Below are 13,576 nucleotides of genomic sequence, written 5' to 3' on the forward strand. Positions count from 1 at the left end.
ATTCACTTGAGGGCGAACACAAAACCAACACCATCCACAGGATATTTAATGCAATCTCCTTTTAGGCATGAATTGCACAACACGGAACTAACCACTCTCAGACATCATATTTCCCTTTCTATTATCCCAACTACACCTTGGTATGAGCACAACCAGTTTAAAATGCCGTGGCAGACACGTCACATCCCGCTCCTGACCCATGTGTACTCCCCGTCCACGGTCCCTGAAACACTGCCCAGTCTTCACGAGCACCCCACACTCAGAGGAGAGAACTGCCACACCCACAAACAGGTAGGAACCTCACATCTACTCCTTGCTCCCGGTCCCCTCAGTGACCCAAACTCCAGGCCAGGGCCTGACCATCTGCCCGCGTACTCCAGCAGAGAGCTCCTGTGTTTAATGGAGATAAGCATTTCACTATGAGATAAATAATTAGTATTTGAAATTACCTAGGAACTCAACTGGTATTTAGCCAGTTCTGTTCTTAAAGGACATCTCTGAAAGCATGGAAACTTTAGTAAATGGATTCCTTTCATATTCATTCAGTGGTCCCTGAGAATAATTTTTTTGCTTAAAGAAAAAACTTAGCCTTGAATTATTTCTGGACTAAAAAGGCAAAAATTATTAATTTCTTGAGTCATGATTCCTGGAAATGCCATGTTGATCAATTTATTTTTACAAGGTGCACTATAAAATTCAAGTCCCTTGGAAGGGTTTTTCGGAGTCAGGGACACAAGTTTTTGAAGTGGCAGGGGAAACCACAGAAGGGGAAGTTCTCCACCAAGACAAACACAACATCCAACACCCCAGACCTTAGAGAAGAAGGCTGCTTTTTTCTTTCTTTTTTTTTTTTTTTTTTTTTTTTTGCTAGTTCTAAAATTTAGCCAAAAGTTTCAAAGGATAGGAGAAAAACACCACACAAAAGCCCCGGTGTGGCTATCAGAAGTACCACTTCTGTTCTCCAGAATGGCACTGTCACCCCAGTGGATGACTCAGGACTGTCCCCAGCCCTTGTGTTGTGATCCTCAACATCGTCAAGTCTTTTGACTCACACACAGAGCAGCTATAAAAACAAATCTGGTCCCTTCCCCTCTGCCAGCTGCAGAACAGGGCGAGCCCAAAACCCGTGGAAAGAAAAGCCTGAGCAAAGGCAGCAAGGCAAATCCCACTCTGCATAAGTGTAAGGAATGGAGGAGGAACAGGGATCCTCTTAAGGATTGCTGGTTTTAACAAGATCACAAAGTTGGTCTAACTTGTGAACTGCAGCAGTTTAAATTCAAATTAAAGAGAACCTCTCCAAAATTCTGTCATGTCTCAGTATATACAGCTGTGTCCCCTCTTCTGCAAAGTACAAACTCAAAGTAGTTTGACAAGCTGGAACAAAGTCCAGTTCAGCCTTTTAGGAAGGCTTAGCCCATTTTAGAAATAGATGTATCTGTACAGAAACAAATTCAAATCCGTGGTCAGCTTAAACAGAGAAACAGAGAAAATTATCTTCATTTTCCCTTCAGTTTCCAACAACCAGTCTGCAGTCCTGAGCCCAGCCAGGTCACCGCCACCTTCCTGGTGATTGGAATATTCAGAGGAAATCAGATGTTTTTCTTCTTTTAGGAAGCTGCAGTAAATTGTCCGTGATCGATGTGGTATCCTGAGATACCGGTGTCTGAGACACTGTCCTAGACTGTGGGGTGCCCTGGGGTGTTTGGGGCCCACTGGCCGGGGTCTTGTAACCAGGAGTTCCTGTGTGGGCCGGGGAGGGGGTGTAGCTGGCTCGCAGGGCTTTGTCGGTGTATTTACTTGCAGTCCTGTTTACCAGTCTTTGCAAAGCTGGTGACATTGCTGGGCTTAGTCCTTTTGGAGTGAGGCTGAAATAGAACAAACAGTTTTAAAAGATTTTACAGTCAAAAAATCTGCCTCTATCACAAAAAGTATTATTGCCTCCACAGGTGAGCTCAGTATCCACTCCTCCCACAGACCAGACCCGCTGCCTGCAGAAATCATCCTGCCTGCAGGTAAACACAGCCTGTATCTCTAGAGACAAGTGGCAGAGAAACCTCCTACATCCCTCCTAAACCTGAGTGGCACTGCCTGACATTTGCTTTGAGCCTCTTCTGTCCTTCCCATGACCCGGCCACACAAGTCTTACCGTGTCTCCTCTTTGCAATGAGGCAAGACACTAATCCACTGCTGGGTGGCTGTAGGGCAGAACAGCAATGCTGACAAGAGGGAGTATCAAGGACAGCCACCAGCCACTTTCCCTCAGGAATTAAGTTTTTTAATATCTAAATTTTTAATTTCTAAAAACTTTCAGTCCACCTCTTCCTGCTTCCAGCATCCTTCCCTTCCGCCATTCCTCCCTTTCTATACCTGCGGATTTAAATCTTATCAGGTAACACCCCTCCCCAGTTCTGCTGTCAAAACACAAGTCTCACCTGGCCAAGTTTTCTGTCACTTTTCGAAGTGCCTCCTGCTTCTTTGCTCGGTTTTTAGCTGCCACCTCATTGGCCATCTTGAGTCCCAACCTCTCCCGACGCCCAGGCTCTGGGATCTGTAAAGGCATCGTACAGTTCACTCATGAATGCAAAATGAGTGAAAGCCCCTCCACAGCTGGACTCCAGTGTACAGAGATCTAAAGCAGGGAGAGGCTGGGTCAGCCTGCACCTCTCTGCTGCTATAAAAAAGCCAGAGAGGACACAGAGACCTTCAACCTGCCTTAGCAAGTAACAGAAATGGTAAAACCAGTCCAGTCAAGGAAGCAGCCATTACCTCTGGCATTTCCTCCTGCTGTCTCTCCTAGACAAACAATGTCCCCTGTGTCTTGCCTGGCCTGTAGCCAGCCAGCTCTCAGGCAAATACAGACATTGCTAAACAGCAGGAGAACCAGTCAAAGGCTTTGGAGTCTGACAAAACAAGAGGCACATACAGCAAATTACACCTTTCTCAAACTCAAGAGTCTCAGCTCACATTCAATGACACCAGCAGGGGACAGGTAGCATGCAGGCTTAGGTGCCATTAGCGAAGCCAGCGTGTCTTTTCTACTCTCAATTGATACATCTGCCTCAGGCTGTGACAGCCAAAAGATCCAGACAGAGGGAAATCCTACAATTTCACCCATTCATACATTGATTTTAATGAAAAAAATGAGAAATCGAGTGTCTCTTCAGCTTCCTCTGAAAGCCCCTCTGTCTGGGCCCACCATCAAATACAGAATCTCATTTTCCTGCCAACAGTGTGTATTCCACCTCAAGTACCTCCACCAAGTGTCTTGCACGTGGATCCATGCCCACCTCCACCCTCCAAGCACAAACTAGATTATTAGTCTCAAGGACTGGGAACACCACCCAGAGATGTGTCATACTCCACAACAACGTTAATCTATCACTTACTCACTTGCCTTTCCCTTCTTATCCCTCCCCTGAAAAAAAAGAACGGGTTGCTGACTCCCTGACATGAGATACCTTGAAGGCTGGTCCAGGTGTTCTGTCCACGTAGGGTGTTTCTGACCCTTCCAGACGCAAAGGGGTGCTCTCGATTTCACCCCACGTCATAAAAGGAGACTCATTCACACCTAAAAGCAAATTTAAAAAGTCATGCCCATGCAAGACATTTGATTGTTCGTTCACCACAAAAAAAGAAAAGAGAAGCACATTAGGAAATGCAGCAAATTCATCAACACACCAAGGAGCCCCTCCACTGCAGAGGAAATCACAGCCAATGTGAACAGTAACGTGTAGTTCCCATTACAGAGGAACCTTAAACTCCCAGGATTGCCTGTAGCTGTGTCACCCTCTCGGTTACAACAGCCAAGCACTGTCCTTTCCATGTGTTTATTTTTCCATTTGGTGAGCTTTTGCTTAGTGACACTTTCACTTTTCCCTCTACTTCTTCCCCTCTGCTACTGTATACAAACTCCTTCAGCACAGGGAACTCTTTAAAAAAAAGTAGGAAAAGGGGCAGAGGACTTAGGAAACGTTACAGCCAAGCATACCCTCCAGTCACCTTTTGGCCACCCTGTGCCAAGCAGTGACTGTGCCTTGGCCAACAGCCCCAGAACGGATTCTAAGAGCCCCATCAAATCTCTGGCTAGAAAATCCCGCTGTCCAGCGCTTGGAAAAGGCGCTGACAACGGATAAGGGAGGTGCGCTCCAAACGCCACCTACAGGCTGCCCGCAGGGAAAGCCCCAGTACGGTCAGTCTTTGGCATAAAGGACAAAGAAACACAAACAGCATGGCTGGTGAAGAACAGCTGTAAATTCAGGCTTCAACTGGAAGAAAAATAATTAGTCTGTTCTAACTGAAAGCATCCCGCAGCTACTACATCTGTAACACACAAGTGCATCCAGACAAAGGAAGAACCTAAAAAGACCTGGATGAAAACAGGGGGTTAGACTGTCAATGAAGTGGGATTTGCCACATCCCTCTGAGCCAGGCTGAACCATCACTGAGTCAGGACACACTGACACGAATACTCCTCATTCTGAATAAGCACCTGAGCTTGTTGGAAGGTTAATGTTTGTGAAGTGTTTGAATTCTTATCTTTAAGCGCTAGAAAGGCGTCAGCCAGGGACAAAACAAGCAGCTGCAGCACCGCAGCTGCCAAGGGAGGCTCACCGTGCTCCAGGTGATTCCTGAGCAATGAATGGCACAGCAGCTGGCTCAGAGCCTGCAGGACACTGTGACTTCCAGCAGTGAATTGGACTGAGATTTAAGCCCTGCACTGAGCTGCCATACACGGCACACAAAATGTCACCAGCTCATGAGGTACACATAGGTAGAAGGCTTTACCTCCTCGTCTAACCCAGTAATGACATCCTGGTGTTGAACAAAATAAGTGCATCTCAAAATAGAGAAAAAAGAGAACCCTCTTACCTGGAGCTGGAGAGGGGGTAGCCACAAATCCATATCCGTTCACTTTTGGAGACTCCTGGGGTATCAGTTCTTTCCCATCTGGTCCCACTTTGCCCTGTTTGTACTGGAATAAAAAAAGACAAGGCCATTCACGTGGAGAAAGGTGTGAGTCAGCTGTGCCCAGCACACACACAGCTCTCCTGGAGGATGAGCCACACCAGAGGGCAGAGCAGTAACTAGGATTTAGTCAGAAGAAGTAAGATTATCCAACCTGAGCATTGAGGGCTGCAGCTTGTTGGAGCTGTGATTTGCTCACAGCTTGACTAAAAGGGTCCTTCACAAAGCGGGTGTTTCGATGGACAACTTCCCTGGGCTTCTTAAAGACATCACTCTCATCAGGTACACCTTGAAAAGCAAAATGGCTTTTAAAAAATGGCTCAGGTAACGCCAGGCAGTTGCTCTAAAGCTCCTGATCAACATGGCACTTGCCACACATTCCTACACAACACAAAACATCAGCAATTTCAGTGTGTATCTCTAGCAATTTAAAACCACATTTGCACTAGATGCATGCTTTGTACCACCTGAAATAGAATTTTTTCTTTAAAGAAAAAAGTAAACAATACTTTCTTTTCTCTACTTCACTGGTTCACAGAAATTATCAATTGTACATTTTATAGCCAAGAAAGAAAACTGCATTTACAAAATGTCTTTTTCTATATAAGCCCAAGTAGCACTCTTTGAGCAGAAGCAAAAAATTAATAAAGATGGCAACAAAGTGCTCATAAAGAAGACAGACTTGGCTCACAAAAACAAGTGCTTCTGTAATAGATAACGGGCTTTTCAATGACAAATAGGACATGATCAAACTTTGGAATCAGAGGCAAAGGACCAAGAAAGTAAGAAAGACAAGGAAAAAAACCAAAATATACTTTTTAAAACCAACGTTACATATCTGAGCTTCACAGAAGAAAAATTGCAGTATTATGTGTAAGAGCTGCTCAGTCATGCATGGAAATGCTGTAAGCACTGTTTGGAGTCAACCCCCCAGAACCAGTGCCTTTCCCACGAGACCTGTGTGCCTCACCTGTTGGGTAATACATGAGGGTGTTCCGAGCCGTGTATTCCCAGGTATCCAGTCCAGCTTTCACATTCTCCAGAGCTTGCTGCTCTGCTGAAGGAAGTGCCAGGTTTTCATTTTGTCGCTGAAAGGGCAATGGAAAAAAATTTTTAAAGGTAAAAAAAAAAAATTAAAAACAACAACAACAACAACAACACAACCAAACAAAAAACAACCACGGAGGTCTTAAACAGCCTCCTGCAATCTTTATTGAGGCAGACACGCTTTGGAGAGGTCCATCACAAGCTCGGCCATCTGTCCAGGCACACTTTGCATCAGGCCCAGCACAGGCACTCTCTCTTTGGCAACTGGCATTTGAGAAACCATCCTGATCCCAGGTGACCTTCCAAACAACCACTCCCTATGGAGCACACTATGCAAGGAAATGCAAGGTCTGACCGGAGTGCTGGCTGACAGCAAGACACAACTCCAGCACAAGACCAGCTCCAGTAGCTTCACCTTGACCTGAAACAACCCCTGTGCTTTGCAAGAGCTCTCCTGCTGCCTGCCTTTTAATTCTGGATGAAAGCATTCAAGATGCATAACAAGCCACTGAGGGCATTTTTACTGTAACAGACTCTGAGGGCTTACATTAGCCAGGATAAAAAAATAACACTCCCTCACAACAACAGCAGTAAACACTCGTGTGTCAGTGCCAAACTTCAAAGGCACTGCAGCCCTCATCCATCACTGACACATCTGGCACCAGTGCCAGCTGCTCACTGCTGATGGCTAAGGATCGACAAGGCAGCCCCAGAACAGCTCTGGACCTGCCCCAGAGGGAGCTGAGGAAGGCAGCACAGCCAGCCACGCTCACACAGCACTGTGCCTGGGCAGCTGAAGGGGTTAGTTCTGGTAACAGGAACAGGAAGCTGAACTGAGACACGCAGTCGAAGTGCAAACAATAAGAATCAATAAGAAACAGAGTGCAATGGCGTTTCCCTGCTGTGCCCCTCTGGAAGGGCAGACACAGCTGAGGCAGTTCCTACCCGCGTGTACTCCTCCTCTGCACTGTACAGCCACGCGTGCTTGACCTTCTCCTTCTCCTTGGCCACCTCCATGATCTGCTCAAACGAAGCATTGTCTTCACTCGTGTGCTTGGCCAGGAAGGTGTCCAGGCTGGGAAGGGCATCTTTATCATCTTTTTCTGCATCTCCTAACGAGAGGAGGGAAGAAGCCTGAGAAAGGTTAATGCCTCCCTTTCTGTGAGAGCACTACATAGAACTGCTAATCCTCCTGGCAGCGAGACTTCCCCAGACATACTGACAACTAACACAGAACTTGGGAAAACAAATATATTCACACAGTAATAAATCTTTTTTGGAACAATATAACCAACTTTTACATGAAACCTTTCATGGCATTTACAGCTATTTGTTCTAAAGGTAAAGCACGTAAGTGGCCAACTGCTAGCAGACACTTGTAACGTGTCCTACAGACAGCTCTGCCCCTACAGTCTCTGCTTACTGACAGAATTTATTTCAGGTGACACAGGAAAAATCTGAAGAGATCAAGTGAGTTAAGAACTGACACAGTCACAAAGAGAATTCACACAGATGATGTAAAACATTATATCAAGTTCAACTTTAGAGGGATCATCTACCAGAACGTTAAAGGAAAACTGCTTAAACATTTGCTAAGTACCCAAAACCCTCAGAGGAGACAGGGCTCACAAGAATAATTTCCATCTGCTGAAGAATTCAGCTAGAGAAACAACATTCTCCTACCTTCTTCTGAAGATTTGATGCCGCCTTTGGATTTACTTCCCAGTGGAAGGCCGCCTGGATGCACTTCTGGAGTTTCAAATGTGGCTGGGGTAACATCTGTCTCAGAAAATAAAGGTTCGCTTGGTTACCAGAGCACAGAACAGGACCCTTGCTCTGAGGGTCATGTGCCAAACAAGTCACAGAAAGCACAAGAGATCAACAATTTAATTAAAAAGTTTTTCTCCTGCTGTGGGAACCTCTGATAGCCATGAGCTTCCAACACCTTCTGTCAATAATACATGAAAATCTCACACATCTGTAGGTGCAACAAGAACCCCTAAAACTGCAGTAAGGATTCAAAAGACAGCTTAGGATTTCTGAGAGCATTAATATTGCACATTAGAGCATATGCAATTAGAGCATGTGCTCCCTGTTCCTTAGGGAGCAGGAACTTGGCAAAAGATGCCTGTAAGGAATGGCTATTCAAAAGCTGCTTCATCCAAAACCCCTCCTTCAATAAGGAGTTATCAGACACCATCAAAGAGAGATTCAGCATCAGCCACCAGTGGCTACTGCCCAATCTGCAGCAGTAACTCTCCTGCAATGTCAGTCTTTAACCTTTCAGATAAGCACTGTCTGCACCCAGTTAAATAAAGCAGAGCAACAGTATCAAACTCCTGATGCCCCAGAGAGACACTTCTTACAGGGTGCAGGTGTGTCCCTCGACGATTTGTTCAAGGAGGAGCCAAACTTGATGGCAATTTGCCTCATCTTCTCCAAGTCGCCGTTCTCCTCAGCCTCCAGATACTCCTTCTGCGCCCGCAGCTTCTCCACGTCGGGGAAGAAATCTCGCTGAATGATCTTCTCCAAGCTCTGCAAACACAGGCAGCTGCTAAGGCACGGCGGGACACCCGGGAGCGGGGGCTGAGCTCGGGGCCGGCACAGCCCCGGGCAGGACGGGCAGCCCGCGGGCCCCGCACCGGTGGCGGAGCGCTCTCAGCCTGGGGGGCGATCACAGCGCCGTCCCGACCCTCAGCCGCGGTTACAGCGGGTAGCGGCCGCGGGCGGACCCGGCCGGGCCGACCCGAAGCGCTCGGCCCGGGCACTGGCGCAGCAGGGCCCGCCGCCTCACCTCGATGTAGGCCTCCTCATCCAGGATCTTCTTCGCCTGCCTCGGGGCCGCCGGCGTCGCCCCCTTGGCCGTCACGGCGGCGGGGCCCGCGGAGGGCAGCAGGGCGGCCGGGGAGCCCGCGGGCAGCGGCACCGGCAGCGCCTCCATCGCGACGGGCCCGGGGCGGCCGCGGCCTCTTCCTGCTCCGCCCCGGCGCGTCACAGCCCGGGTCACAGCCCACACGGTGCTGCCCGCGAGCGCCCCCTGCCGGACGGGAGGACCCGCCCGGTCCCGTTCTGCGACGGGGCGTCAGGATGGGAGCTGGGATGGGAACTGGGATGGGAGCTGGGATAGGAGCTAGGATGGGAGCTAGGATGGGAACTGGGATAGGAGCTAGGATGGGAACTGGGATAGGAGCTAGGATGGGAGCTAGGATGGGAACTGGGATAGGAGCTAGGATGGGAACTGGGATAGGAGCTGGGATGGGAACTGGGATGGGAACTGGGATGGGAACTGGGATGGGAGCAGAGGGGGAACTGGGTTGGAGCTGGGATGGGAGTTGGGATGGGAGCTCGGCGTGTCCCCCAGCACCCCCCACGGCCGCCTCAGGCCTCTTCAGAAAAACCCCGGGATCCCCAGGCTTGGGAATGGGGAAGGTGAACCTGGGGAGTGGGACCCCTGCCCAGCTGCTCAGGCAGAGGTGACAGGACAGTTTTATGGATCTCGATGCTCTACGGGACATTGGTTCTCTTTGTCCCTGCCAGGAACACAGACATGGCTCTCTCTGGCAGGACCTGGATGCTACAAAGAGAGCTGAGCACTGGCTGTGCCAGCCCTCCCATCACAACCCATGGATCATCCCTGCCTCGAGCTGTGGGGACAAATCCCGGTTTCTTTATTACGGAACGAATCGCCTGTTCGGCAAGTGCCACCCCCAAATCAACTCCAGATGTCACTGAGGTGCTGCAAATAGGAAACATTCATTTGAAGGATATTTTGCAAATTACAGCAGTAAAACAAGCACAAATGCTATGTGTACAGAGCACAGACAAGAAGGGGACTCTCTCCTCTTGGAGCACACACATTTAACACTGGTACAGCTCTGTCCCCTGCACCCCATGCCTGCCGAGTTATTTGCTATGTGAACTAGGTTTGCAAGAGGGATGTGAAAGTGCCGTGTCTGCTTTTACCTGTCCTCTTCCTCTGTGAATCACAGAGATTCCCTCTTTATTCATTAGTGCCCCTCAGGTTACCCCCCTGCAGAGCCCATCAGCCACAGGCAGTGGATGCTCTTGGCGTCTCTGCTGAGCTGCAGCACCCACAGCACCCACAGCACTAACAGCTCTCCTCGGGGGGCTGCTTGGTGCCCTGCAGGATCAGTGCTGAGGCACTCGCCCTCTTCTGGTGCCGCCACTTCGCCCGACGATTTTTAAACCAAACCTAGAAAAGTGCAAAGCAAGAAATGGGCATTTGCATTTCGTGTTTCACTGGGGGGGGGGGAGGCAGCTACGCTGCTGAGCCGTGCCATGGGAGCTGTAGGACACTGTAATACATTTCCTGATATGAAAGTTTGATACAAAACTTAATCAGTCCCTCCTCTGCAATCCTGCAATACAGGTAAGGGGCACAGGGGAGTCAGGATGCTCCCATGGCAAGTTCAGAAGTCACACAGAGCACTTGAGTAAGGAATATACACTTGGGTGCAGGGGATGGGCAGAATTGGACATGTCTGTGTGTTTATACAGGTAGTTCTGGGAGAGAGGCATCATGTCAGTGGGACTGGATACCAGAAAAAATCAGCCCAGCAGAAACTGGTTTATATCCTTCCATTGTTTGCCATTCCCAAGTCCTGTTTTGTCAAGTACACAAGAATAGATTTTTAAAACAAGGCCCTGGGTCTGCAGCTCCCAAAAAGGACAGTGCAATGCCCTGGTCTGTGTTCCTGGGGGGCTGCAGGAAGCAGCACCCACCAAGTGGCAGGACCTCACCTCTACCCTCTCCTCCTTCAGGTGGATGCGGTTTGCCAGGTGCTCCCGGGTGACGACGTCCGGGTACTGGTTCTGGTGGAAAAGCGTTTCCAGGGCCTGCAACTGCTCCTCGGTGAAGATGGTGCGGTGCCGGCGCGTCCGGCGCTGGATCTGGTGGAAAGTCTGCAGCTCGCTGGAGTTCTCCTGGGGACTCTTGCAGACCCTGACTGCCGAGTGGAAGAGCCTCATGGGCCAGGGGAGCCGAGCATCTGCAAGGGGACAGGGAGAGGGACAGTGTTGGGGTGGGGGCTGGGACACCCCTCTTGCTCGAGGCAGCTCAGGCACAAGTTTCACCCATGCATGTTGCAGTCACATGGAGCGGGTGACAGGGCTGAGTGGTCCCCACACAAGCGAGAGAAGAGCCTAGGGCGTCATTTGGGAGAAGAGTGCAAGTCTTTGTGTTTTCCTTGGTCATTTACCAGTTGCACTATGGCCAGCTGCAGAAAACAGCTGGAAACTCACAGCCTGGTGAGGAGCTGTTTCAGTCCTGACACGGGGGATTTCTGAACTTTCAGGATGCTCTTGAACTGCACTTTTAAGGATTTGCTACCTTTTTTTTTTTTTTTACATTAGATGCACTAATTTTGTGAGATGTAGCCAAAACTCTTTTCTTTAAGGAACAAGTGAGGTTCCCCATGGCTGGTGTTGTCAGGAAGCGCAGGCACAGCTCTGCACTTGGGCAGCATGGCCATGAGGCCCCACACTCCACAGAGAACTTGTTCCCCTAGAAACATCATCGTCTCAAGGGTTTCACACTAAACCTCTAAGAGCAGAGCTCGGCTCACTGGAGCTGGGGCCTGAGACCACCTGTGGCCAGATGCCACAGATGCCACTCAACACCCTCATTTTCCCCCACACTCAGCACTATCACCAGCCCCCCCGTGAGCCCCACGCCGTGAATCAAACCCAAACACTCACCCAGCCAAACCGGCGAGTCCTGCAGAGACCGGGCACCTGTGTGAGAACAGCAGCAGCAGCCACAGCCTGCCCCTTCCAGCTCTTCCTCTTCCTCCTCCTCCTCCTCCTCCTGCAGGGAGCTGGCCGGGATGGTCTCCAGCTCACACAGCCCTTTGGGTGTGCAGTCCAAGATGCCCCGCAGGCACAGCGGGACCAAGACCTGGGGGCTCTTCTCCACAGGGCTGGAGAGGATGTCCTCGATGCTGAACGGACACGGCTTCTTCGGGGCTCTCCTGCCGGGGTCCCCATCTGGTGCCGGTTCTGAAGTCATCCTGTGCTGGGCAAACAGGCAGCCTGGGCTGAGGGGGTTTGTTCTGCCTGCACTAGCTCCTTAGTGGAGTCTCACAAGGGAAAGGACAGCTTATACAGCTTTTAAAATGGACCAGCAAAACCATCAGAACCACTGCTTTGTCTTGGCATTTCAAGTGACTGTCATTCTCACAGCTGAGGTTTTATTTCATACACACGGACACTTTTCCTCCTTCTGACCCAGCTGCTTTATGGCTGAAGCCACCCTAAATATATATAGAGAGAGATATAATCCCCTTGGAAAGAAAACCATAAACCCCCCTGTGAATAAAATAAATTCTAACTAATCTTGGCAGCTTTGTGAAGGGTTAGTGTGGATCTAAGATTTAGCTAATCCCACAAAAATGACTGGAGAAGGAAATCAGATTTCTCCATCTCGGGTGTAGATTTGAGGTGGTTATGATCTCCATTGTGCTGCAGCCTCCGATCCAAGGAAGGGGGAGGATAGCTGTTCCCAGCCCGGAAATGGACCAGAGGATTAACTCCTTAAAAGAAGCAAATTATCCCTTTCTCTGGCCAAATGAAAGCTTTCCCATCAAAAGAGAGCTGTCATATCATACAATATGAGAGAGGAGAGAGTTGAGCTTAATAAAAAATCATTTTTTAATGACAGCACAGCCTTTGGCTGTGCCAGAACTCTCTGTGAAAGTTGATTTATTTTCTGCTGAAGGCAGAGAAATTGTATTTTCCCTCCTTCCCTTTTCCCCCACCTCTGCTGCACTAATCACTCTGATAATGCAGATGTTTTGCATGTACCCAACATACTCTTTGTAAGGATTCAAAGCCCTTAATAAATTAGATTACTGGCAGCTCACAGCAGCTCTGCACCACAGCTTAGTGGCTTGTAACCACCTCCTGCACGGCTGTGCTGTGCTCCCTGTCGGGAAGGGGAGGGGAGGACTGAAGCTGCTGCCTCCACGTGCTCTCAGGCAGGCATTGAAGTCCCGTGGTTCAGTGAGCCCAGAGCAGCCAGGACAGCTGCCTGGAGCAGCCAGGCTTCCCCAAAGCCAGTTCAATTCCCAACTCCTGTCCAGCCAGAGAAACTGGGCTGAGGCTACAGCCAGGAACAGTGACTCAGGACTGGAGGGGACGCCTGGCTCCAGCCCTCACAAGGGCAAACAGCAAGGCCTGGAGGAAACAAGGAGCTGGGAATAAAATGAGGAAGGTGTGACTGAGCTCAGGTTGCTTAGGAAGGTTTAAACCACCCTGCCGAGGTGTCAGCACTCCAGAGAAGCGCTGGGAATGCCCTAACACCAGGGATCATTACAAACTGCTCCCAGCTTTCATTCATGTCCAAACACTGGCACAGAACGGGGATGTGGGGCCAGGTCCTGCTCCCCACAGTGTGCCAGCCCAGAAGGACTGTAGGGCTGCTGAGGACATGCCCTGGCAGGTGCAGGATCCCACCATTTCTGCTCTTGGCTGTGATAATCATAAGCCTGAAGCGGATTAATTCTCCTTCCCCATCCTTAACAAAGGACCCCTTTCCCTGGGCTCC

General features: G+C 49.6%; 2 protein-coding genes across 2 annotated transcripts; both read right to left on the reverse strand.

The window, feature by feature from the left end:
* Positions 1 to 870: 870 nt before the first annotated feature.
* Positions 871 to 8,953, reverse strand: ESS2 (ess-2 splicing factor homolog). Its single transcript, XM_027892098.1, has 10 exons — positions 8,807 to 8,953; positions 8,379 to 8,547; positions 7,696 to 7,791; positions 6,958 to 7,124; positions 5,936 to 6,053; positions 5,120 to 5,253; positions 4,870 to 4,972; positions 3,459 to 3,568; positions 2,433 to 2,548; positions 871 to 1,865 (listed from the first exon to the last, which is right to left on the reverse strand). The coding sequence occupies exons 1-10, from the start codon at positions 8,951 to 8,953 to the stop codon at positions 1,580 to 1,582; spliced, it is 1,446 nt and encodes a 481-aa protein (XP_027747899.1). The 3' UTR covers positions 871 to 1,579.
* Positions 8,954 to 10,120: 1,167 nt separating this feature from the next.
* GSC2 (goosecoid homeobox 2) lies at positions 10,121 to 12,333 on the reverse strand. The gene is made up of 3 exons (XM_027892101.1): positions 11,731 to 12,333; positions 10,774 to 11,021; positions 10,121 to 10,225 (listed from the first exon to the last, which is right to left on the reverse strand). Exons 1-3 carry the CDS (start codon positions 12,038 to 12,040, stop codon positions 10,121 to 10,123), a joined length of 663 nt encoding a protein of 220 aa, XP_027747902.1. The 5' UTR covers positions 12,041 to 12,333.
* Positions 12,334 to 13,576: the final 1,243 nt, after the last annotated feature.

The sequence above is a fragment of the Empidonax traillii genome, unplaced genomic scaffold, assembly GCF_003031625.1.
Source record: "Empidonax traillii isolate 1590-97213 ecotype Southwest subspecies unplaced genomic scaffold, ASM303162v1 scaffold338:size1951571, whole genome shotgun sequence".
In the NCBI taxonomy this organism is placed as follows: Eukaryota; Metazoa; Chordata; class Aves; order Passeriformes; family Tyrannidae; genus Empidonax; species Empidonax traillii.